The sequence below is a fragment of the Cavia porcellus genome, unplaced genomic scaffold (assembly GCF_034190915.1).
Source record: "Cavia porcellus strain 051 isolate PalLab524CR breed Dunkin Hartley unplaced genomic scaffold, mCavPor4.1 scaffold_38, whole genome shotgun sequence".
NCBI classification, from domain to species: Eukaryota; Metazoa; Chordata; class Mammalia; order Rodentia; family Caviidae; genus Cavia; species Cavia porcellus.
Genome location: NW_026947521.1, coordinates 3,499,460 through 3,522,592, shown reverse-complemented (window position 1 = coordinate 3,522,592; position 23,133 = coordinate 3,499,460). Strand labels below are relative to the sequence as shown.

Sequence of the window (23,133 nt, the reverse complement as noted above, 5' to 3'; positions counted from 1 at the left end):
GAAGGAAGAGCACTTACAAAACGACATTAGACTAGATTTATAATAACAGAGGAGCAGCTACCAGGGTTGATTTTCCAGCCAGCTCCTACTTGAATGTCACAGTGTCTGTGAAAGTTTCACCACTTTATGTGTAGGTGAAAAAAGCAAAGGCATACAAGAAAAACAATTGGGTTTTATCATTTTAATAGTTTAATTTCCCAGGGAAGAAATTGACCAACACACACACACACCCACACCCACCCACCCACATTTTTCTTTGATTTTTGTACTTTTAACCTTCAAATATTTTACAGTTGCAGAGGACTCTGTGTTGATTTATGCTAAATGATACTAACAGAGTTGTCTCAGTGTAAGGGGCTTCCATACAGAAAACAAAGACTGCCATTCCTGACTTACTCGGCATCTTACTGACTTTCAGTAACTTTGGCATTAATGGGACAAAATGCTCAACCCTAACAATTTAAAGGAGGAAAGATTCATTCTGACTCAGGTAAGAGGCTCCAAGGCAGAAACCACTTGGCAGGGAGACAAGGTGGAGGAAAGCTCCTTAACACACAGGCAGGGAGCAGTGAGAGGGCTGAAGAACCAGGGGTGAGAATTTACCCTTGCAGGTCAGAACCCAGTGGCCTTCCTCAGAGCAGACCTCCCACCTAAGAGCACAGTGAGCTACTGAACTTGCAGATGGATGAGGGCATGCTGAAGATAGGGTTCCCATGGTCCAAACACCTTCCACACACAGGATAATGAAAGGGGACACTAGATTAGAACCATCACATCCAGCTTAGTCATTGAACCAGAGACAGAGCAGGGAAAGGGGACGGTGTATTTTTCCACCTTGAGGTTACCAGGCTTGTTTGAGTCCAGGTAACAACTTTTGTTTGCTATTAGTGCATTTTTCACTTCAGCCTTCAGAGCAGGCAATTTGTAAAGAGAAATGATTTTTAGACTGTGCTGGTCTCTTGGCTGTCATGCTTTGGGAGTGAAAGTGAGACTATGCTGAGTGTTTCCGAGATTGGAAGAAGTGAAGACAGAAAGAAGCATCTAAAATATTTCAAAACTGGAAGTCAACTTTTAATTGTATCAACCACGAACCATCATTTGATACACAGATAGCCAAGCTTTCACCAGTTTTTAAAGAATGAAACTCACCCACTGCTATTGTGTGTTTTTGCTCCCCAGCTCTTCCAGCAAACACAGTCCTGTTAATTTGTGGCCTAAATCAGATGACACTGACTTTCTTCTGGATAACAAGGTAAGTGTCTTTCGTAATGTTAATTTTCTTCCTCTTAGTTTTGCATTGTATTGCCCTTAGTCTTCAAATTTAACAGTGGTGTAGCTACCATAAATTTATATGGAACATTGATCAGGGAAGATCACTTTGGAGAACTATGCCTAGTTAAAAAGAATTTCCACCCCTTTGGTAAATAACTGGTACATATTTTGAAGTATTTGAGACTGAAAATAATAATGGGTTAGAAAACACACAGTGACAGGAAAATTGTATCTGTCAAACCTTTGCCATGATGGCAGAAATACAAAATTTGGTCAAGGATCATTTGGATAAGTGGACCTTGCCATGGCTTGAAAATCTTACTACCAAGACCTTCATAGCACTCATACCTATATAAATCTTTTATGGATCTTATTAGTCCTACAATAATCAGGGAAGTTTGGTGCCTTCATTTGAACAACTTACCGTGTATAAAACAATTTTTCCTTTAAGTAATCTTTATTTTGCTATCATCAGTTTTTATGAGAGCTCTTCTGTTTCTGTTATTGGTTCTGTTTTTAGACTAGAATAATACCGGAAACTGTGACAACTTAGAAATTTAAAATGTGTTTCATCAGGGATGTATGACTATGGAATTACAGGATCTTCATTGTTATTGTTTTGTTTTTTTGTTTCTGGAAGGTGATCACAGGGCCTGCGCAGGAAGCTGTATCCCTTGCCCTCTTTTTTTAGTTAATTGAATTTGTTTTTGAGTCCGGTCTGGAATTTGGGATGTTTAGCCTCATCTCCAGTGCTGGATTGAATGTATACTACACCTTCCTGCACTGTGTTTTCTATGTGATTCCTCCATAAAGAGGATACCACTTTTAAAACATTTTATCTTATAGAAGACTACCTGTTTTCAAAATAATAAGCAGTGGTAGAACTAGATGGTCTACAAAGCAAGTGGTAATTGTAAGCATTATAGCTTTAAAAATATACAGTGGTAGTCTCTGTATCTGATTCTGACATTTCAAGTTTCACAAGTTTTTGTACTTCCAAAAATTCATTTAAAACTCCGCAGTACAATGAGATTCTGGAGATTAGAAAGATTTTTGTGTGAATTCTGAAGACCTGCAGTGAGGTGTTTGGTATTAAGAAGCATTTTAATACCAGTTGAATGCCAATAAATGGATTTCTACCTAGTAGAATTTTCAAGTAATGTATGCATAATTTATGTAATAAATAAGTGCATTCAGTTTGCCCTAAAATGTATACTGTGCTTAGGATATATACTTTCAGGTGACTTATGTTTAATGTTATGTCAAATAAGAAAACAAATCAGAGGAATGAAAGACACAGTACATTCTAGTATCCTTTAACTCTGAACATAGGTTAGAATGTCATCTTAAAATCTCTTAAGCTTTTCTTTTAGTCAGCTCCATGTTTATTAGGTGCATCTTTTCAAAGTGTAATTTTTCTGTAGAATCGTGATTAGCAGTTTCACTGAATGCAAAATTGTGGAAATTATTGTTTCCTTTCTCTCTACCGGAAATGCTTCAGTTCTCAGGTAGTGGTAAATAGCGCACAACCTTTCTTCCATTTGTAACTGTCATTGCATATGGCAATAAATAGAAAACTAGAAGTATTGGCATATGCCATTTATTGGGGGAAGAGGAATTTTCAAATAAGGCCTTACATTTCTCCCTCACGTTGTAGTACCATTTAAAAATACCTCTTTCTGTAAATCATCACCATTTCTCTTCTACAATTTACAATATGTTTCCCTTTATGAGAATGGACCTGGTTATATTCACCAGTTGGATTTCTGACTCCTGGCTTCAGGGACCATCCCGCCTGAGCTGCCCTATAAGCACAGACCACAGGTGCACATCAGCAGGCCTGGATTTCATTAAATCCTGGAAGATTTTTCTTTGAACAGGAATCTTTTTCAAAATCTTCAATGGGTATCTTAGTATTAAATCTTATGATTAAATTTTAAAATTCACATTTGCGTACTGTCTCAGAAGTTAGTATTTGCATATATCAGTTAAAGTTTGTTTATAGCTTCAACACAAATGTTAATGTATATAATTGAAAAGTGGCATCTCCTGTAATTCCCCCCTCATGATTTCATCTGATGAATTTCAGAACTGTGCATAGGTTAGCATTACTGCCTCAGTTTTCTGTATTCCACAAATACTTACTTACCTTTTGAGCCAATATCATTTCCTGAGTGAGGTCATCATCTCCCCTCCTCCAAATGTGTCTCCTCCATCCCAGGCCTCCAGTTAGATGTATTTCCTGCAGGCCTTGACTGTGGTCTTTCTGTGACGATATTGGATGGCACCAGATCTCTAAGCTGAGAATTCCTGGCCCCAGCTACCCTTCTGGTGACTATCAAATTTTCTTACTTCCTACATTCTGAGAACTATTTTTCATTTCTGGACTCATTTTCTCACTCATCATTTAAAAACAATATTCTTTGATGCTGTGCTTCCCATTATTCTCTGGCATCGATCTTACAATATCAGAGAATCTACAGATTTGCATTTCACAAGGGGAAGTTCCCATTCCAGCCTGAAATTAGTGTGATGCTCCTGTTCACCTGTCTGTGCCCTTCCAGGAACTGTATTCCAGCTGTGTCACATCCCTCGGGCAGCCCTCTTTTGCTGTATTGTTTCATGCCCCATCCTTTTGTTTCTGGTGTCCTTTCTTGAATGCCCTTGACACCCTTCCTTGGTGCTTTCTCACCTGTTCACAAGAAATGGCTTTTCCTGAGCTTTCCAGATAGAACTGATTGTACTTGCTTTAGAAGCCTGTCTTTGGACCCCATTTGTAGAATGAATGAAATGCATTTCACTGTTTTCATGTATCTGCGTCTGCTTCCATGCAAGCAGAATGTGCTTTCAGCTTTTTGCAGAGTAATCCGTGTGATTTGATAGATTTTTTTGGTGATTGTTTCCATTGTGTTTCCATTACACTGAGTGGGTGGCTGGGCAATTGCATGCTTTGTAATACTGTTTTTTTCTTTTCTTCAATAGAAACAAGCAGAAATGTCAAAAGTTACAGCGCGGAAAAAGGGTAAGCCTTTTGTTGTAAAAGCACTGGATGAGATATCAGTTAACAATGTGACTAATGTGGATGAGGAGAAGAAAACTCATCAAACTGGTAAATTGGTGACTGTGAAAGTTGTTTTTAATTATATGCTATTATTTTCAAATGTGTGTAGATCTAAAAAATGATATTCATTTCTTTTAAAATTTTACTTGTCTTAATTTCCTTCTAGCAACAGGTTTTGGAAACTGATTCAAACTTCTGAAATTCTTTTCACATTGACTCATATCTCATTGAAATCTTCATGAATGTAGATATATTTGTATCTATAAGCAAATTTTACAGCAGTGAATATTCTCACTAATGTGTCTCTGACTACATTTTATAGATACGGTGTTTGCACCAGGAGTACGGATAGCTTGGGATTCTGAGGTACTGCCTATCATTTGTAATTATGTTTGAAATAAGTATTGGTTGAGATTTTAATATAAATGGGACAATTTGTCTGTACTTTCTCATGTCTTCATATACCTGTAAGAAGTCATTTGCTTAGTTTTCAACCACAGTTCCTAATTTTGTGACCAGCTTAGCTGATTAATAAGAATCTGTCTCAAAAAGTTAAAAACACAGGGTTCCTAGCTCAATACAAATACCTTATGTTGAATCTCTTGTACTGCAGGTGAAGGAATAAATGGATGGAGTGCTAAGCACACCTTTGCTACCTGTGTAAAATTCATTCAAGCAAGCCAGTGCAGTCAAAAACTAGGAGCTAGATTTCATAAGCAATCGGCTTAGATTCTGGAATTAAGTTGAACAAAAACTGAAGAATTTTCCCTGCTCATCCTCTGGCCAATGGCTGAAAATTCTGCTGAGATTCAGACAAAATGTTTGGATATAATTTTTAGAGGTTTTAACTTGACAAAATAATGAGTGAGAATCACAATTGTTAATCTATTTTGGTTGCTTAGTGTCAATCTGCATGTCATAATTCAAAAGAAGAAAGGACTCAAGATATAAATACAGGGCTTTATAATCACAGATCCATTTTACATTATTTCAAAAAACAGAACTCAAAGTTGAATGTGGATGCATTGAGTGTCTCTATGGCAGTCATGCTTGTAGTGATAAAGATGTAAATATTGACAAATTGTTTTAGAGTGAGCACTTAGGAAAAGGCCTAATGTGTTCGGTCCAAGCAGCTCCTACATTGTGGTACCAGGGTAGTGGTGGAAGCACAAAACCAGTTAGTATTCTGGTTTTGTCAGTTAGTGACTGCTGGTTTTGGAAAAATCATTTAATGTATTTGGATTTTGTGACTTATTATACCATGAAGATAACACATGATCTGCTTTTTAGCTATATATATGGACAAATGTGACAAAAATTGTAAAATACTTTGAAAATTATACAAAGTTCTAGTTGGCTTGCAGTACCTGAATAAATATTGAAGATGTTTTCCTAAACCTGAGAACAACAAAACAATAGTGTGATGAAGACAATAAGAAAGTTGAGAGGGGCATATAGATTGCTACTTTGTAAATGGTAACACTTTTGGTAAACTGTTGATGGAGTCAGCATATAGGAAGAGAGTAGCTTGGTGCTTGAGGTTTCCCTGAGGAGGCTTGAAATGTGAACTTGAATAAATCTCTATTATTCTGTACCCACTGTGCACTAGGTAGTGGGACACTGAATACATCAGATGAGGACTTGTGCTATCATGATAGAGTATTCAGACAAACAAGAGCACTGTTTGTTTCATTACTTTGAATCCATCCTGTGGCCTTCACCTGGCACTAGCTCGCCAGGCCTTTTAATACTTGAGATAAGGGTCTTTCTAAGTCACCACATTCTCCAGACTGGGCTTGAACTAGTGCTTCTGATGTCTCAAACCTCCAGAAGTTTGGAATTACAGGGTGCACTGCCAGGCCTGCATAGGTTAGAGAATTCCAAGGGAGTTTGAGGTAAGGATGGGAATGAGCGTGAAGTGCTGCTAATTTAAGAGTGAGAAACAGCCAGCCCAGTAAAGTCTCGAGGACACTGTGGGCAGAGAGCAGGGAGCCATGAGCCATGTCTGGCTATCATTGTAGCACCCTACAGTGACCTGAAAGCAAGAAGTGCATCAACTTTCATCACAGTTATTTACAGTTTTGCAACAGACAGATAAGAAAACGTGCAAATCAGCATGAGCAAGTTTTGGGCACTTAATAAATTAAAAAAGGTTTTATGCTGCAGCTCTTTTTATACTTTTAAAAAGTTCTCCCTTAATTGGGAAATAGTTGTATATAGTGTCCAATATTTGTGTGCTCTTACTTGAATATTACATGAAGTTATTAGTATATTTTAAGTTTCAAACATCTTTTCAAGCAGTAAAAGTTTTACTCATAATTGTTTTTCTTCTAAGCCCTTGTTTACACAAGTGGAGCAGTGCCTGCGATGTTCTTTGTACTCAGCGTGGCTCTCTGAAGCTTCTTAGCTGGCCAATTATTTTAACAGTGACGTGGCTTTTGTGATTAGAAATGCTTAGTGGTGAATGGTAACAAGTATATTTATAAGAATTTGTTTATTCAGGGAAGGGAAAGTGATGTTAGGGTGTAAAGGGAACCAAGGCAATGAAGAAATGATAACGAATGTAGCAGTTCCCCAAAACAAATGTAATTGTTGTATATCACAAACGTACTCTCATAAAAACTTCTTCATTTAAATCTGTGTGTTTCAATGTTCCATTCGTTGGAGAGTGCAGAGTACTTTGTCTCCTCCGATGTTAGGATGAAATATGTTTATCAGCTAGAATTTTGTCTCTGAATCCCTCCTGTGGCTTTCCATGCCTGCTTTACAAAGTCAGCACCCATGTGGAGACCGAAGCTGGGCTTCTCATAAGGCTCTCATTGGAGACATTTTGGTCCTCAGTACGTGATTCCCATTATTAAACCTGCCTGCCTTAAGATGGTAAAACTCAGATAACTTCTTGGGAAATGAGTAGGTAATGATTGTGCAACTCATTACTGCTATACGAATTTTCTCAGAGTATCTCTGTGAATTTTCCACAGAAGCCTGTCGATCCTTTTTCTGGGAAAGCAGATGATGGAGGAAAACAGGCAGGAAATAGAAAAACAAAAGGTAAGAAATATGTATAAATGTGTGATATTTTAAGAAAGTCATTTGACAGCATGTTTATTTCACAGTGGAGCATGGCTGAGTTCTGAATCCCCCAAAACTACTTATTAATGACAAAGTAAGAAAAAAGAGAAGTAACACAGCAATAAGTTTCATGTACCCTGACGTATCAGCCACAGGCAAATTTGAGAGTCACTGAAGGAGCTACCTTCTTAGCTCCATTTCAAGGCATTCTAATGCCTGAGGGATGTTAGAAAATTAAGAGGAGAGGAGGGAGTGAGGGAAAAGAGAGAGCCACAATACAGGGAGTAGGCAAAGGTAAGAGAAAGTATGGGTGTGGGAAAATGAAGTAATCATTTAGAAAAAGGAAGAGCAATTAGAAAGCATTGTAGGAATTATATCAATTGAGCACCGAGTAGCAAAACTTGCAGAGAGGTTGAGCAGAAGTTTTCCTCTTTTCCCGTCTTCTCACGATTGGAAAGGTATTGAGGATTGAAGTAGTGAATTACACAGAGCTCTACTTCATTTACTACAGATCAAAGTAAACGAGCGTTGTTCGCTGTACGTGTAGTTTCACTGGTACCTTGGTTCATGCTCTTACTTCTTCCCGCAATGCTGGTTGCAGAGTTCCATTTAAAAGTTTACCACTTAAAAACGTTGCTATCTCAGCAAGTAGTACATCCAGAATGCGACAGTCAAAAACTAGAAAGAAAGGAATGATTAGTCATTGAGTTCAGGAAAGCCATAGTCTCAGTTAAAAGTCCATTAGAACGGGGATGACCTGTTATGCATTTTCAATTTAGTTGACAGGATAAGGAGGAAGTTGGTGCTAGATTCCAAAAATGGAAGGAAGGGAAGGGAAGTGGATTTGGAAGCGATTAGGTTTGTGGCCTGGAGCTTTAGTTATGAAATGAAGCCCCTGTGGGGGAACGTGTTACACCACACATCTGAGTCAGCAGGACTAAGGTGGTGTGTTTCTAAGAAGGTCTCCAGGGATGCTCATGTCACTCATCCTCAGACCACTGAAGATGGGCCAGTATCAAGTTCCCTGTAGAGAAATCTGGACGAGAGTCATTGGATAAGAACTAGTTCAAGACATAACAAGGTCAAGAGAGAACCATTTCGTGCCTGTTTTCCTGTTTGTATTTCTGAAAATAGTTCTAGTCACAGGGGAGAGAGTAAAGCAATGAACAGAGAAGAAATAGAAGTTGTAATTCTAAGATATTACTGCCGTTTCTGCCAACTAAAGAAAGTAGTGGTAGGAATAATCCACAAAAAGCCGTAAATGGAAACACTCAACACCATAGAACTAGGTCAGTTTGGAAGGGAACAGGGACTTATTAGGGGAGGAGGATAGGGAAGAACAAAGCTAGACAGTAACTTTGGAATGAATGATGCAAACTGAGAGGACTCCCTCCCCACAGCTTTCGTGTATGTGTTTGCAAGTGACAGAGTAGACTGTGGCTGTTCAGGGATGATTCAGAGCAGGGAGGAGTGCTAGCCTTGGCTTACACTGCAGGTACTTCCCTCCTTTCCCGCCTAGTCATCAGGCATCAGAGATTTCTGTGAAATTGATCATTGTTCACGTGAGATTAGCTTGCACATAGAAGCACTGACTCCTTTTAAGATAAGTAAGTTTTGATCAAAAAGCTTTTCCACACAAATCCTTTAAAAATGAACCGAGAGACATTGTTCAGTTCATTCCTTGAAGGCCAAAATTGTTACCTGTTAGTAAATATTGTGCTGATTTTAAATGTAAAAGTTTCCTAGTATCTAACAATTCCCTGACTATTCAGCTTTTTGCATTTTGATAACTATTTCAATGTTGAAAACTGATGTAGCATTATGTCTCAGATATGGTTTATGTTCCATTCATGAGGGATTCAACAAATTTCAAGATGTGGCCAAACTAGTTTTGAGGATACAAGAAATGTAGGCATAGCCATGGCCCACAAGGACATAGAAAACATGACTGGGTTTATTAATTATTATGCTGAACATGTATGGCTAACTGTTTTGTGAGAACACAACGTTTAAATTCCTCTTGATGATGACCAAACTTATGTACCAGTTGCAGTGCAGGAGAAATGCAAAACCACAGATACTTGGAGTGCAATGGTGTACAAATGGGTGATGTACTATGTTCGATTTATATGCTATTCCCCTCTCCTGTCAGCTCTGACACTCAGCCTCTCAGGGTCATGACTTGCTAAGATTACTTTTTCTCAGCAGTCAGCATGTAAAGCTCACTTCCTGTTTTAGTTATGGTCCTTGCAAGTATAATGTCACATTGGAAATCATGGTTGATGTATATTCTAGTTTTTCTGTCATATTGTTCTAACCAATGGGGAACGTTGTGTGTGTTTATAGTAAAACAGAAAATTTAACTTTATTGCATCAAATTCATTGTATTGGTACATTTTAGATACCCATAAGGATCCCCTTCATTAGAGGGAGATTCTGCCTCTATATGATACTTCTTGATTCTTTTTTCTCCAATCTCTTCTCCCTTAAAGGTCTCCCCTTAACCTATTTATTTACAAAAGCTTTTTTTCTATTTTGTTCTCTCTGTTCTTTTTTTCTTTTCCTTTACTTCTTCTCCCTCTTACCCTCCCACCCTGTTCCCATTCCTATTGGAATATTTTCCAGTGTCTTTGTACAGTTTTGTTCTCATTTACACTTTTCAGTTTCTCTCACTAGAAAAACAGTACGATGTTGAAATGTGTGTGTTAGATTCATTTTATTTAAGAAATGGAGTCTTTCCCCCCTTTCTTTCCATTGGCTTTGCCCCTTCTTTAGTTCCCCTCTCCTTTAAACAATTTTGCCCTGCTTCACAATACCTTTTTCACTATTTGCTCTTTATTTACACATTTGATATCTAATAACAATGAAATAAAATTCACAGTCCTAAAGACTTAACAATCGATAGTCCTGGAAATTAAAGGTTAATCGGGATAATACTATTAAGTTAAAACAGAAGAATGAGAGATGATGGTGTGAATGAAAGTCAGCTGAGTGAGTGGCCAGCACAGATGCTATGGAGCACAGTAAGGCTGAGGCATTATTGTACTGTGGGGCAGAGAAACACAGGAGACTGCTTCTGAGGAATGGATTTGTACAATCGATATCTGCGTAGTATCGTTGTATCCTAATAAATCAAACTTTATATTTAGATTTTTTGCATCAGACTAATAAGACTTTTGAGAGATCATAGAATTTGAAGTCTGTTGATATATGTCCCCTTGCAACACCCTCAGTGATGCAGATTCTATCCCTCTTCCTGGAATCTAGTGAGTCAACCACAATGGGTAAATACTGATGAATATTGGAGCTGTGTTTCTGTTGGGCAGTCGTACTCACCTTGTTGCATGATTCATGCCAACCAGAAAACAGCATAAGGGAAGTAATAAAGTAGCACAGTTAATTCAACTTGTAGCACCTGTGCGTGGTTTTCTACTATAGTAATTATGCTTTTTCAGAAATCTTTTGGTGGTAGAATCTGCTCTGTGTTGTACACCTCCAATGCAGCTGCCAACCAAACAGTGTCTATCCACAAGGCAGTCATGGTCTTTGTCTTACCAAAGCATGGTAAAAATTATGAAGAAGATCAGAAGGAAGACTAATTTTATTTAGGCGAGTGTTTAGCATACATTTGAGAGAGAGTGTCAATAGACTTAGAGCTTCTGGGTGGAAAGAAAGACTAGGGAGAGATCTACAGATTGCTACTCAGATGCAACTTCTTTCTTTTAGCGCTAATTGCTCTGAATTCACAAGAATTATGTGTTTGTCACTATGTGCAGGACATATCACCAAAGATGCTTCCAAAACCACATATTAATGATTTCTTACAATTTCTTTCAGTTTGTATGGATTGATTCTCACTGGATCAGTGGAAATCACTGAGAATTTACTGGGCAGCTTCTCCTTAGACATGTCCCCAACTTTCACACAAAATGGTTGCGTACAGAGTACTGATATTTAAAAGAAATATATGAAAATGTTGCCAGGTGTTGTGCATATCCTTTGAGTTCAAGCTATTTGAAAACTTGAGGCAGAGGGATCGTTCATGTCCAGAAATTGAAGGGCACCATGGATAGCAGAGCACAATCTCACCTTTTAAAATAACAATATTAGGAACACACCATTTGTGCACTCTGCCATGGTGGACATCTCGAGAGCACCTACATGTATGCAACGGTGTACCGATGGATGATGTGCTTTGTTCAGTTTATATGCTGTTCCCTTCTCCTGTCAGCTTTGATAGTCAGCCCCTCAGGATCATGACATCCCAAGATCACTGTTTTGCAGCAGTTCACATGTACAGATTGGAATATGCTCACTTCCTATTTTAGTTATGATCTTTGGCAGTATGGTGGCACATTGGAAATCATGTTTGACCTGTATTCTAATTTTTCTGTCATATTGTTCTCACCAGTCGGAAAGGAGCTGAAACCTGAGGTAATCATTTCCCAAGCATAGCATGAAGATTCGGCTGTGTCCTAAGTCTTCATGAATGTATGCTTGGTTTTCTCATATTGCTGTCTAAAGTTTATTTTCCCTTTTTCCTCTTTAGAATCACCTGACACACATCTTCCCTTGAAGGTAAGGACTGTATATTTGTATTTTGAAAGAACTGCCTATTTTAGGAGGTATGCAGTGTGTAGTAATCACTTTACTTTAAATCCCATTCAGCCTGCTGTGGAAACAAAAGATTCTGATGGGAAGAAAGCAGTAAGAGTGAAGGATGCACTGCCACCTCAACCAGGTACATGTCACAATACAGATTCCTCTGTAATGAAGTACAGTAGCCTAAATTGTTTGATATGCCTGCAGTCATCTCCATTTTGTCTCCAAATGTTGGCAAGGCTTTGCCATAAATACTGCCGGTGTAATTATTGGTGTGCATATTTGCAAATAAGGTGCTAATAAGCTCAAGAGAAAATAATATTTAATGAATTGTTTACGTATGTTTTAATATCCAATGTTTTCAGCTTGGATCCTTATACTTCACAGGGATCCACAAAACTTACTATAAAATTCCACGATCTTTTCAAAGTGTGTGGGTGCTTCCCAGAGAGCTGGCTCCTCTGGGCATCCCAGAATCCCGGTTACTCAGGAGATAGTGGCAAGTGGCTCACTGATACCCATGATTTAGTTCACTACCGCTAGCAAATATGCTTACAGTGATTCTGGTGTTTGTCTAGAGTAAAGCTCTCCTTAGTAATATGCCCACTGTGTGTCCACTTTATTTCATCTCAGCCTTGGTATATTCATGATTGCAAGCAGATAGATTTTCTCGAAAGCAGACTGTGTGAGTGTGTATATATGGTGTCTCATACGTTTGATTATTAAGTGTGCAGACGTAATCATTCTTAGTGACTGTTCGATACAATTCTTCACAACAAAGATTCTCAAACTTTAGCTGGAATTCCTTTTAGAGTCGTAAAAGATCTTACATAATCTACAGAGGTTTCTTATTAAAGTATGTTGAATCTATTGACACTCTAGTAGAGACTAAATCTGAAAGATGGAGAATAGTGGGGTGGGAGATTTAACTCAGCAACAGAAGTGTCGGCCTGGCTAATGCAGCTCATGAGTTTGATCCCCAGTACTAAAACAAAGAAACAAACAACAAGAACAAAAATCTGTAAGATACCAGCATGCAGTCACATATGCCAATATCCATTAGAGCTGTGATTCGTGAATCATTGGAACTATGACAGATGAGACATTACATTTCTGAAAACTCCAGTCTGCTAGGCCCCATCAAGATAGGGAATGAGTGTGGAATTGCACTTAACCTTTGGAATTATTTGTCCTCTTAGAACCTTGAGCTTCAGGGATTCTAATTCACTGTTAAACCACCATTTCAACAAGTATTGTCCATGAACGCCAAATGACAAAGAGCTTCTTCACAGCGAACTGCCATTTAAACTCTCTATCTCCTGTTTTCTTTCAGTTGTCTTTAATTTTATAAGTCTGACAATTTTGTTTATAAAGAAAAATGGCATTGTGTCATTGTGCTTTCCTTTCTTGTCTCCAGCCATTCGCTGGGACTAATGTGTGTCTTGGTTGGAGACAGTGAGCCTTGTAGGGCTTTCAGTGATAGCAAAGAGCCCACTGTGGAGCATGTGCCAAAGGTTCACTACGAGTGACCTGGACTAAACTAGTTCGTACATGGGCACAATAAGGTCCCGGAGAGCCGGCACTTTTCTTATGAATTTGTGATGTTATCAAAATTTATAAAGTGAATTCTATCTAACAGCAATGGCACATGGAAGTATGTATGTCATTGTAGTTTTCAGAATTTAAAGTAATATATTGATTAACATCCATGTCTTTGAGTCTTGGAAACAATATTGTGTGTGTTTATAGTACAATAGACAATTTTCATTTTTGTTTTTCCATTTGATTATACTGGTGCATTTTAGATATCCATAAGGATAACATTCATTAGAGTAAGCTTCTACTGTATAAGATATTTCTTGACTTCCGGGAGAACATGGTGGACAGATAACAGCAACTACCGGAGGCTCTCTCGAAAACTAGGCTCAGAAGCCAGGTATGGTGCGGACTAAAGAGACATAAGCAGGTGGAGTTATGCTCTGCTGACTCAGGAACGAACTCGGCTGAGAGAAACCAACTTGGAATGCAGTCCTGGTGCTAAAACAGGAACAGAGAAGTCTCGCTGCTGAGGCTGGACCCTGCGCCATTGGAAGCCACGATTTGGGTTTCCCACTGTGCGGCGGCTGGCTGCCTCTACATTGGCTCGGCAAGGAGAGAGACGCACGGAAACTCTGAGAACCGGAGTCTGCGAACAGAGTCGAAAACAGGACGGGCAGGGAGGCATGTTCTGACTTGTGGCGAGGTGAGTGACAGAAACTGACACCCCATCACAGTTTGACTCCAGCAGACTTTCTGGGCCCGAGCAGTCCTGCGGGAGCAGGGCGCGGTGGCGACTCCAGCCACACATTCCCCTCTCGGGTGGGATTGGTGAAAAGTGCCTGGCCTGCGTGATGCTTCCGGCGGACCCCGTAGGCTGGCCTAACCCAGATCCCAGAGCCTGACGGAGGCCGGGAGGGGCGGGCCCCCGCGTAGGCTGCCTGGTGCGCAGCAGTGAGTGGGAACACCTAACCGACGCAATTCGATCAGGCTGTGGCTGACAGGGACAGAAGCTGGGCCTCTCATATAAGCTTGCATATATAAGGAACAGAGAATATGGGAAGAGGCAGCAACAAGAAAGGCTCCTCGGCCCCCAATTCTGAGAAACAGGCAATAGCGGACACCGCACCAATACACATAAAGCACCATATAGAGAGCCTCATAGACCAATTCAGGAATGAAGTTATCAACGACCTGAAGCTAGAAGTATGCAAAATAGTCAGAGAAATGCTAAGCCCCACCCAAGAAAAAACAGATGGTGGAATGGAAGAACAGAAAAAGAGGGGAGAATTGTTAGATGGAGAAAACAGGGAAAGCATAGAATACGTGAAGCAGGTTCAAAGGGACTACCAAGAAACTAAGAAGTCTATCGAAGACTGGCATAACAGCTTGAAAGAAACTAAGGACAGACTATCTGAACTGTAGGGCAGAATTGTAATATGGGAGAATGAAATGAAAAACTTCTTAAAAATAACAAAGAAACAAACAGCAATAATACAAAGACTAGAAGATGATAAGAGGATCCATAACTTAAGGATTAAGGACATAAAAGAAGAAGTAGGGACACAAACAAGTGAACTACAAAAGCTACTCACAGAAATAATCCAGGAGAATTTTCCTAATTTAGCAAAAGGTAAAGATACTCAGATGTATGAGGCATACAGGACCCCAGCTACCTACAACCCAAACAGAGCAACACCGAGGCATATAATAATAAAAATTCCAGAAATTCAATACAAGAACAGAATATTAAAAGCTGTCAGAGACAAGAAACAGACCACTTACAAGGGAGCACCCATCAGAATTACAGCAGATTTCTCTGCACAAACCATCAAATCACGAAGAGCGTGAGGGGAAATAATTCAAGCTTTGAAAGATAATAATCTCCAGTCAAGATTGAGATATCCTGCACAACTGTCCCTGGAAATTGATGGAAAAACAAGGTGCTTCCAGGATAAAGAGGAACTGGGGGAATTTGCAACCACCAATTCAACTCTACAGAGAGTATTGCAGGATATTCTAAAAAAAGAAAAATACAAAGAATCCAGAAATAGTGGCGGGGAGGCCACAACTAATGGAGCAGAGAACAAAGTGAAGAAGACAAACTGACAGCTACTGACAGAATAAGAGCTCAACAGAAATGAGGCAGAGAAGATTGGATGATAGGAACAGCTATTTTGGAGAAAATGACATCTTAATAGGTAATACTGATTTAGTATCATCTTGTTTTGAAGTCTCATGTAGCTTTTGTCCTTCTGTCTCCAATGGTCTAAATAGGTTGTATCTTACTGGATTTTATTATGTACGATAGTATAAGCAAAAACCTTTTAAAGACAAGGAGATTATACAGAAACCATTATTCATTTTCTGTTAGTCAATTCTAAATACTCTGTAATGCTGTCATTCTCTTAAATGGTTTTACATTGTTTTGATATACTTAATGCTACAGTATACGAAGTTGTACTCAAGGATTTCAAGGAAAGAGACAATATGGTAACTACTTTTAGGTCAGGATTATCTGGTGGTGAAACACTATTCTGCTTAAATGGTTATGTTTTGATCTGTGCTGTTTCGTTGTTATGCCCTCTTTTATCTCAATCTCCACTCCATTATTTACTTTTTTAATACTTTTTTATTTTTATCCTTTTAATTAAAGGAAAAAAATAGCAGGATATATTATAGTAACCCACTTTGACTTTCCATTACCTTGATTTAAAGCCCTGTATTACTCTCACCATCTGGTTTTTAACTGATGTTCCCCTATTCTGTTTTGCTGGATAGTATCAGGTTCGAAAATTTAGGCATCAGCTGTGAAGATAATGAGATTCATTATAACGCTTATTCTCGTTGACTTTTATCTACTTTTGAAGACCTACAATGTCTCCAATGGTTTGGTTTTGTCGGTTTTGTTCTTTACTGTTTTGTTCAATTGTATTATAACTAATGGTACAGGCAATTCTATTAGAGATAGCGGGAGGCATTATGGTAACCATTGTTGATCACCTTGTATTATGTTTTCACATTATCTATTATGTCCACCCTTTTGACTTGACTGATTCTGTTCTGTTATGTCACATTTGGTTTTACTCTCTTCCAAAAAAGTAATAAGAACCGTGGGAGCAATGAAACCCAAAATGTGTAATAGTCATTGTACAAAAGAGAGGAAAAGAAAGTGATCTAAACTATATAACTGCATGTATATTTAAGTGTATAAGATAGAATATGATATCACAGAGTTTTATCGGATCATTGAACAGAACTGTTTGCAGTATCATTGATGGAATGTCCACTTTACAAGCTTTAATTTTGTGACTTGAACAATTATTTCTAAGATGACAATATGTAATCCATTAACTAGTGATTTCCTACTGTTCATTTTTTTTCTGCAAATCTGTATAACTTGTACCCTTTCTCTGCTTTTTTTTTCTTTTCTCCTTAAATAAAATTTTAAAAAAAGATATTTCTTGATTGCTTTATCCCCAGTCCCTCCCTCTCCCTTCAAGTGATCACCTTAACCTGCTTATTTACAAAAGCCTTGTCTCTATTTTCTCCTGTCTGTTTTTTTGGGGGAGTGCGGGCACCAGGGATTGAACTCAGGGTCTTGCATTTGCAGAGCAGGCACTTTTGCTGTTGAGCTAAATCCCCAGCACTGTCTGTTCTTTTCCTTTTACTTCTTTATTTCCTCTCCCTCTCACGCAGCACCCTGTTCCCCTTCCTATTTGAATATTTTCCAGTATCCTTGCACAGTTTAGTGCTGATTTACAATTTTGAGTTTCTCCCTCTGAAAAAACAATATGATATTGATATGTGTATGTCTGATTCATTTCTTTTAAGAAATGGATCCTTTTTCTCTTTCTTTCCATTGGCCCGCCCCTTCCCTAGTTCCACTGTCCTCGAAACAGTTTCTCCCTAATTCACACTCTGTTTTATGCAATTTGCTCATTATTTACACATTTGACATCTCATAGCAGTGAAATGAAATTTGTTTCCCTAAAGAATTAAATCAACTGTCCTAGAAATTAATGTATGTAAAAGAGATTGCTGGGTAAATCATAATACTTCAAGTAAGTGAAAACAGAAGAATGAGAAATGGTGGTGATAATGAAACTCTGCTGAGTGAGTGGCAAGCACAGAAGCTGTGTAGCACAGTAAGCCTGAGGCATTATTGTACTGTGGAGCAGAGAAACACAGGAGACTGCTTCTGAGGAATGGGTTTGTACATTAGTTATGGCTGTAGTACTATTACATTCCAAAATATCAAACTTTCTATTTTGATTCAGATTGGTGTTTGGCCTCATGTTATAAGACTGCTGAGAAATCAGAGAATTTGAAATCTGATGATAAACAACCACTTGCAACATTACCAGAATCTGGTGAGTCCACATTAATGGGGATAGTTAGGCTTTTTGCTCAGCACCTGTGCACGATAGGCTGCTTGCTCCAGAGCTGTGGAGATGTGCATGTACAGAGGCCATTAGAGCCTAGGGGTTGAATGAGGGGTTGCTTGGCTTTCACTGAAAGGCAGTGAGAGGTCCAGGGTCCCTGAGGTGCTTGCACTCTCTATAGACTGTGTCCAGAAGAACTTGTCCAGTGGGGACCCGGGACCATCGAGGCCTGTGGGCCTTCTGAAAAACTGCAAGGTTGCATTGCAAAGCATCTTTGGTGAGCCAATGCCCAAGATTCACAAGGCTGCCCGTAAGGGCAACAAGGACCGGGTGCAGTTTCTCATCACAGCAGGCCATGTCCATGACAGAGACAGGGAGCACAGGTAATGGGGCTGCATGACCAGGGGCGGTGAGTGGGGCTGGGATGATGCAGGAGAGTGAGGGTCTCAGGCTCAGGAGGGAGGAGTGGGTGAGGAGGGTGCAGGGGGATTCCCAACACCCAGGGAAGCAAAGCTGGCCAGAGGGTCGATCCTCAGGCAGTGCTCATAAGCTGCAACATAAAAACAAACCTCCCACTGGTTTATAATGGACTTGTATTTCCTGTTGTAGGCCACTTCACTGACTACTGAAAAGCTATTTAACATTGGTATGATGTGTGTGTAGTGTTTTGTTCTTAGTATCACATTAAGAGAATTGTACATATTATAAAAAAGGGAACTGTGGCATGTTTCTTGTAATCTACAAATTTAGGGCCGAAACTTAAGCTTCTAAAAACCTAGTGTCCATTTACTATCAGTGTCCATCTGTGCATGTATGTTCTGTACTAAGGACCTTTATAAGGAAACTGAATTGGGAAGGCTGCTCTATGTTCTTGGCTAGAAAGTTCCATTAGTCCCCAAATGTGAGCTTTTTGTGTATCTGCTTATGCAACGAAAAAAATGTGCAACAGTTGAGTTTCCCTTTGTTGTTTTGACATTGGGGTCACTAAGAAAATATAGTGAAGACCCACCTTCGTAGATATCAAGGTAAGTTATTTTCACAAATTAATTATTTTCTAACAGCCCAAAAGATAGACAAATGAATGTAACTTAATAGAAAATCTGGAAACATTCAAATATCTGTCAGAATTTAGAAGTTGATCCTCACATATTTTAGTTGAAAAACTGGAATGATACATGAATGAAATGTAAACCATTTCAAAAAATGTAGATTTTATGTCACAAAAGTTTCCAGTGGCATAGAAATAAAAATTTTAGATCATACAAAATGAGAAAATTAGCAAAAGCAAACACATTTGCATATTCCTAGAAGTGACCGTCACAATGAGCATTCGTTTTTTTGTGTTGGGGGTTGCTGCTAGGTCCTGGTGCATGTGAAACACACTACCACTCAGCCATCCCCTTCCTGACCTGCATTATGAAGATTAACTCTCAAAAGAAAAATTAAATGTTCCTTTATATTAGGAAAACATTGACCAAATGAAATACAACATATTTGTAAGACATTTACAACAATGGCCTGGGATATAGGTCAGTGGCACTGTGCCTGTCTGAAAAGTGTGAGGTCCTGAGTCAGATTTCCAGTACCAAAAACTAAACTAAACTAAAATAAAATAGAGACAGATATATCATAAACCATATATCAGATGAAATATACATCATAGATACATCAGATGAAAACTGTATCTTTATCTTACAAGGTGATTGTTTGAAAATCATCAAAAAATTGAATACTAATTTACTTTAAAGTTAGATAGCACACACTGTGAGCATCAAATCCTACTGTACCACTGAGCTATATCAAACTCTAAATTAGGTGGTTGGTTTGACAAATGACCTGTAAACATAAAAAGAAATGTTTAGTGTTCCTGATAAGGAGAATTTAATTTTACAATGGAGTGAAATATTTTTCAGCTACAGAGTTTGTGAGGATGAAGAGCAGTTTATCCTGCTGCTTAAAATTGGAGATGGCTTATGACTTTTTCAAATAGGAAATTTGATTCAAGTACTGTACCACAGTTTAGGAAAGCGTATGTCCACTCATCAGTTCCTTTCTAGAATACCTTCAGAACATACAGACACATTAAATGTGCTTTTCTTCATTGTTGCTTAACATAGTGATGGATCCACAGAAAGATTGTATCAGTTGCAGTGCATTGCAGGATGGAGTGATATATAATCACTGAAATTGGCATCACATGAATGTATTTTTAACAGGGAAAGATGCACTTTGATATATCCACTGAGACGAGAGTCAGTTTACTTTTGCCTACACACAAATAGGCTGCAGTCTTGTGTTAGTCAGAAAATGTATACAAATTGTGGCAAAATTTGTTATTTTTAGGCATTTGAACGAGAGGTGAAATTTTCTGTTCTTTTTTATTATCTAGAAAGTCATTCTATTCATAATATTTAAGAGTTTCTCATTAATTTTTTCACTCTAACAGAGTTTCATTGGCACCAGAAACAATGTTGAATATTCTGTATTTTTACATTTTTGTGCCTTTCATTTTGTACTATCTCATGATTAGTAATGACAATAATGCTTCTGTGTGCCCTTCTTTCCTTTCTCTTATCCTTGATTTCTACAATAAATAAATATAAAATTCTAGTGAAAGTTGTCTATTAATAAAATAATTCTTGGGAAAAACACAAACATTAGTTAAGCACAGATAGTTTTCATTTTTTCTGTGTGTGTATTGGTATTTCTGACAACTTTTTGCTTCTTCAAAAATAAAGATATAAAGAAATTATCTGTACTTAGAGATTTTACTATGAATCATGTGATGATGCCATATGAAGAAAACTTTTTAAAGCCACTGCAGGATACTGAAGCCTTTTGCCCAGGAAGCAGCTTCATTACTGCTCAGACTAACTCAGCAGATTCATGCCTAGTATCGCATGTTAGCCCCTTTTTATTCAATTTTTGTGTTTTCATCACCCTTATATGGGCACATGCAAGGATTTTCCAGTCTGGTCGGTATACCTTAACATTTTACAGGCTGGTTTTTGTTACAGTCACATCAGTAGCATACACAGTGTTTGATCCTACGCAGTAAAAAGCCCCCATACTCCAAAGGTCAGGAGGGGACCTTCCACACTACCAGGTATAGTTACACAAGAGCTTTTGTCTTCTGAGCTTTGTGTGCCTTTCCAATGACAGAGGTGTTAAAATATGAGAAAAAGTGTCTGGAGGCTTATTGAAATAATCCTAACCCCACAAAGAATGTCCATTTTAATTATTTTATTTTACTTAATTGAAATATTGTCTTTGTTAAGTAGTAATAGTAGACATTATGGTATCTGACAATTATTGAGCTGTTATTTGTTCTACAAGTTGTTCTAAATATTTTGTGTGGATTCTTATTTAACCATCTCAGTGGTGTCTTCTGAGAGAACTGAGAACTTCAGTTCTCATTTAGTAGGTGAGAATCCTGAGGCACAGAAGGGCCAAAGGATGGCTAGAAAGTAAGAACTTAGGGTAGAAATTAAATTCCAATTGAGCTAAATCTGAGGCCTGTTCTTACTAATTCCAGTGGGTTGCACTAGGCTGGGAGGTAGCGCAGTGCAGGGACCTTGTTTAGTATGTGCAAGACAGCAGCTTCCATCCCCCACACTATGTACACAAAGCGTCACCCACTTGCACTTCCATTCACAGGTGAGCAGTAAGAGCTGTGAAGCATTCTATGTTTTCAAAGACAATTAAATACTTCTTGTTAAAGATATTTAATTTTCATAATAATTCCATAAATAATTTTGCATTTTGAAATGGAGCGCTGTAATTTCCTAATAATCTTTCTGACTGTCCCAGGACTGCTCTGCATTATGCCAGTGCCTATGGCCATCCAGAAGTGGTGAGACTCCTGATACAGAAAAAGTTTGACCTTAATGCCTTGGACAGTGACCATGACACCGCTCTGATTAAGGTAAATAGCAGCCAACAATTTCAGCATGGGAGGGATTGTATTTAAATGCTGAAAATCAAAGTCAGTTGATGTAATTTGAATATAACTCCTTGGCCAGGCATGTGGAAAGTGTGTTTGGAGTTTCTTGAGCTGATGGTGTCTCCTTTATTACAATACCCACAGGCTGTAAAATGCTACGAGGAAGGCTGTGCTAGTATTCTCTTGGAGCATGGTGCAAATCTAAATATTGCCAATGCCAAGGGTGACACTGCTCTGCATCTTTCGGTTTTTCATCCAAAGTCTTCACTAACAGCAAAACTGCTTTCACATGGTGCCGATGCTGAGGCAAAAAACAAGGTATAGAGCACTGAATTTTCTTTCCAAAGTTTCTGAAATACTTTCCTGTTCACAGTGACATATTGGTTGGTCAGTTTTCCACATGTAGAAACTCAAGTGTTTCATGAATACACTGTTTGAAATAACTTAATAGTTAATGTTTTCACTTTCAATGTTGATAGTTTTAATGAAATGCTAGAGGATGTGAGTTTCTTTTATGCACTTACAGTATTTGTGAACACACTGAATTTTAAAATGTAAAATTTTTGTTTCAAAAGGTTTCTTTCTTTCTTTTTTGCAGTAGTGTAAAACAGCACAAGATAGCAAAATTAACCTCAGAATTTGGTTTTATTTTAAAACTTAAACAGAGCAATAGTGTTTTTTTTATTTAAAAGAAACAACAGGAAAATGGTAGAAATAGCACATAATTTCAAAAATAATTAACAGTAAGAAATCACTAGTTGATAAATCACATACTGTTCTTTTAGATATAGTTCAAGTTACAAAAGTAAAGCATACAAAGTGGCTGGTCAAACAGCAATACTGCAAACTGTTCTTTTCAGCTCTCCAAGAAAAATTTACTAATAGGGTTATCAAATCTACTGTCACACATACGTGCAGTTGTAGCCTTTAGATCAGTTTTTTGTCCTCTCTTTTTCACAACAGCAATTACACATTTTGTGTTTGACTACTCCTACATTTCTTATTACATTTCACACTAGAGACACACTGTGATATTTATAAATATGATTATTTATTTATTTCATTAGTGAGAAGAGCCTCAAATTGTCTCCATTTGCCTATGAAAGCCTCAACAGCAACCTTTTTATAGCTGAGTAATATTCTATTGTATAAAAATATCACATCTTTTTCATCCACTCTGCAGTTCATGGGCATCTTGGTTTTTTTCAAGTTTTAGCTATTACAAATTGTGCTGCTATGAACATGGCTGCACATATCTCACA

At 38.2% G+C, this 23,133-nt stretch overlaps 1 protein-coding gene across 1 annotated transcript; it reads left to right on the top strand.

The window, feature by feature from the left end:
* Nucleotides 1-254: 254 nt before the first annotated feature.
* On the top strand, nt 255-22,584 carry LOC134474783 (NF-kappa-B inhibitor epsilon-like). Its single transcript, XM_063243448.1, has 10 exons — nt 255-1,252; nt 4,255-4,294; nt 4,656-4,699; nt 7,315-7,384; nt 11,955-11,983; nt 12,074-12,146; nt 17,824-17,916; nt 18,110-18,311; nt 21,739-21,853; nt 22,016-22,584. Exons 1-10 carry the CDS (start codon nt 1,139-1,141, stop codon nt 22,193-22,195), a joined length of 960 nt encoding a protein of 319 aa, XP_063099518.1. The 5' UTR covers nt 255-1,138; the 3' UTR covers nt 22,196-22,584.
* Nucleotides 22,585-23,133: the final 549 nt, after the last annotated feature.

Bases quoted from the DNA above. Each gene is read 5' to 3' on its own strand.
- LOC134474783 (XM_063243448.1), top strand. From the start codon at position 1,139: ATGAAACTCACCCACTGCTATTGTGTGTTTTTGCTCCCCAGCTCTTCC. The intron at 4,700-7,314 runs GTACTGCCTATC...AATTTTCCACAG, and splicing joins GGATAGCTTGGGATTCTGAG to AAGCCTGTCGATCCTTTTTC. The intron at 7,385-11,954 runs GTAAGAAATATG...TTTCCTCTTTAG, and splicing joins AGGAAATAGAAAAACAAAAG to AATCACCTGACACACATCTT.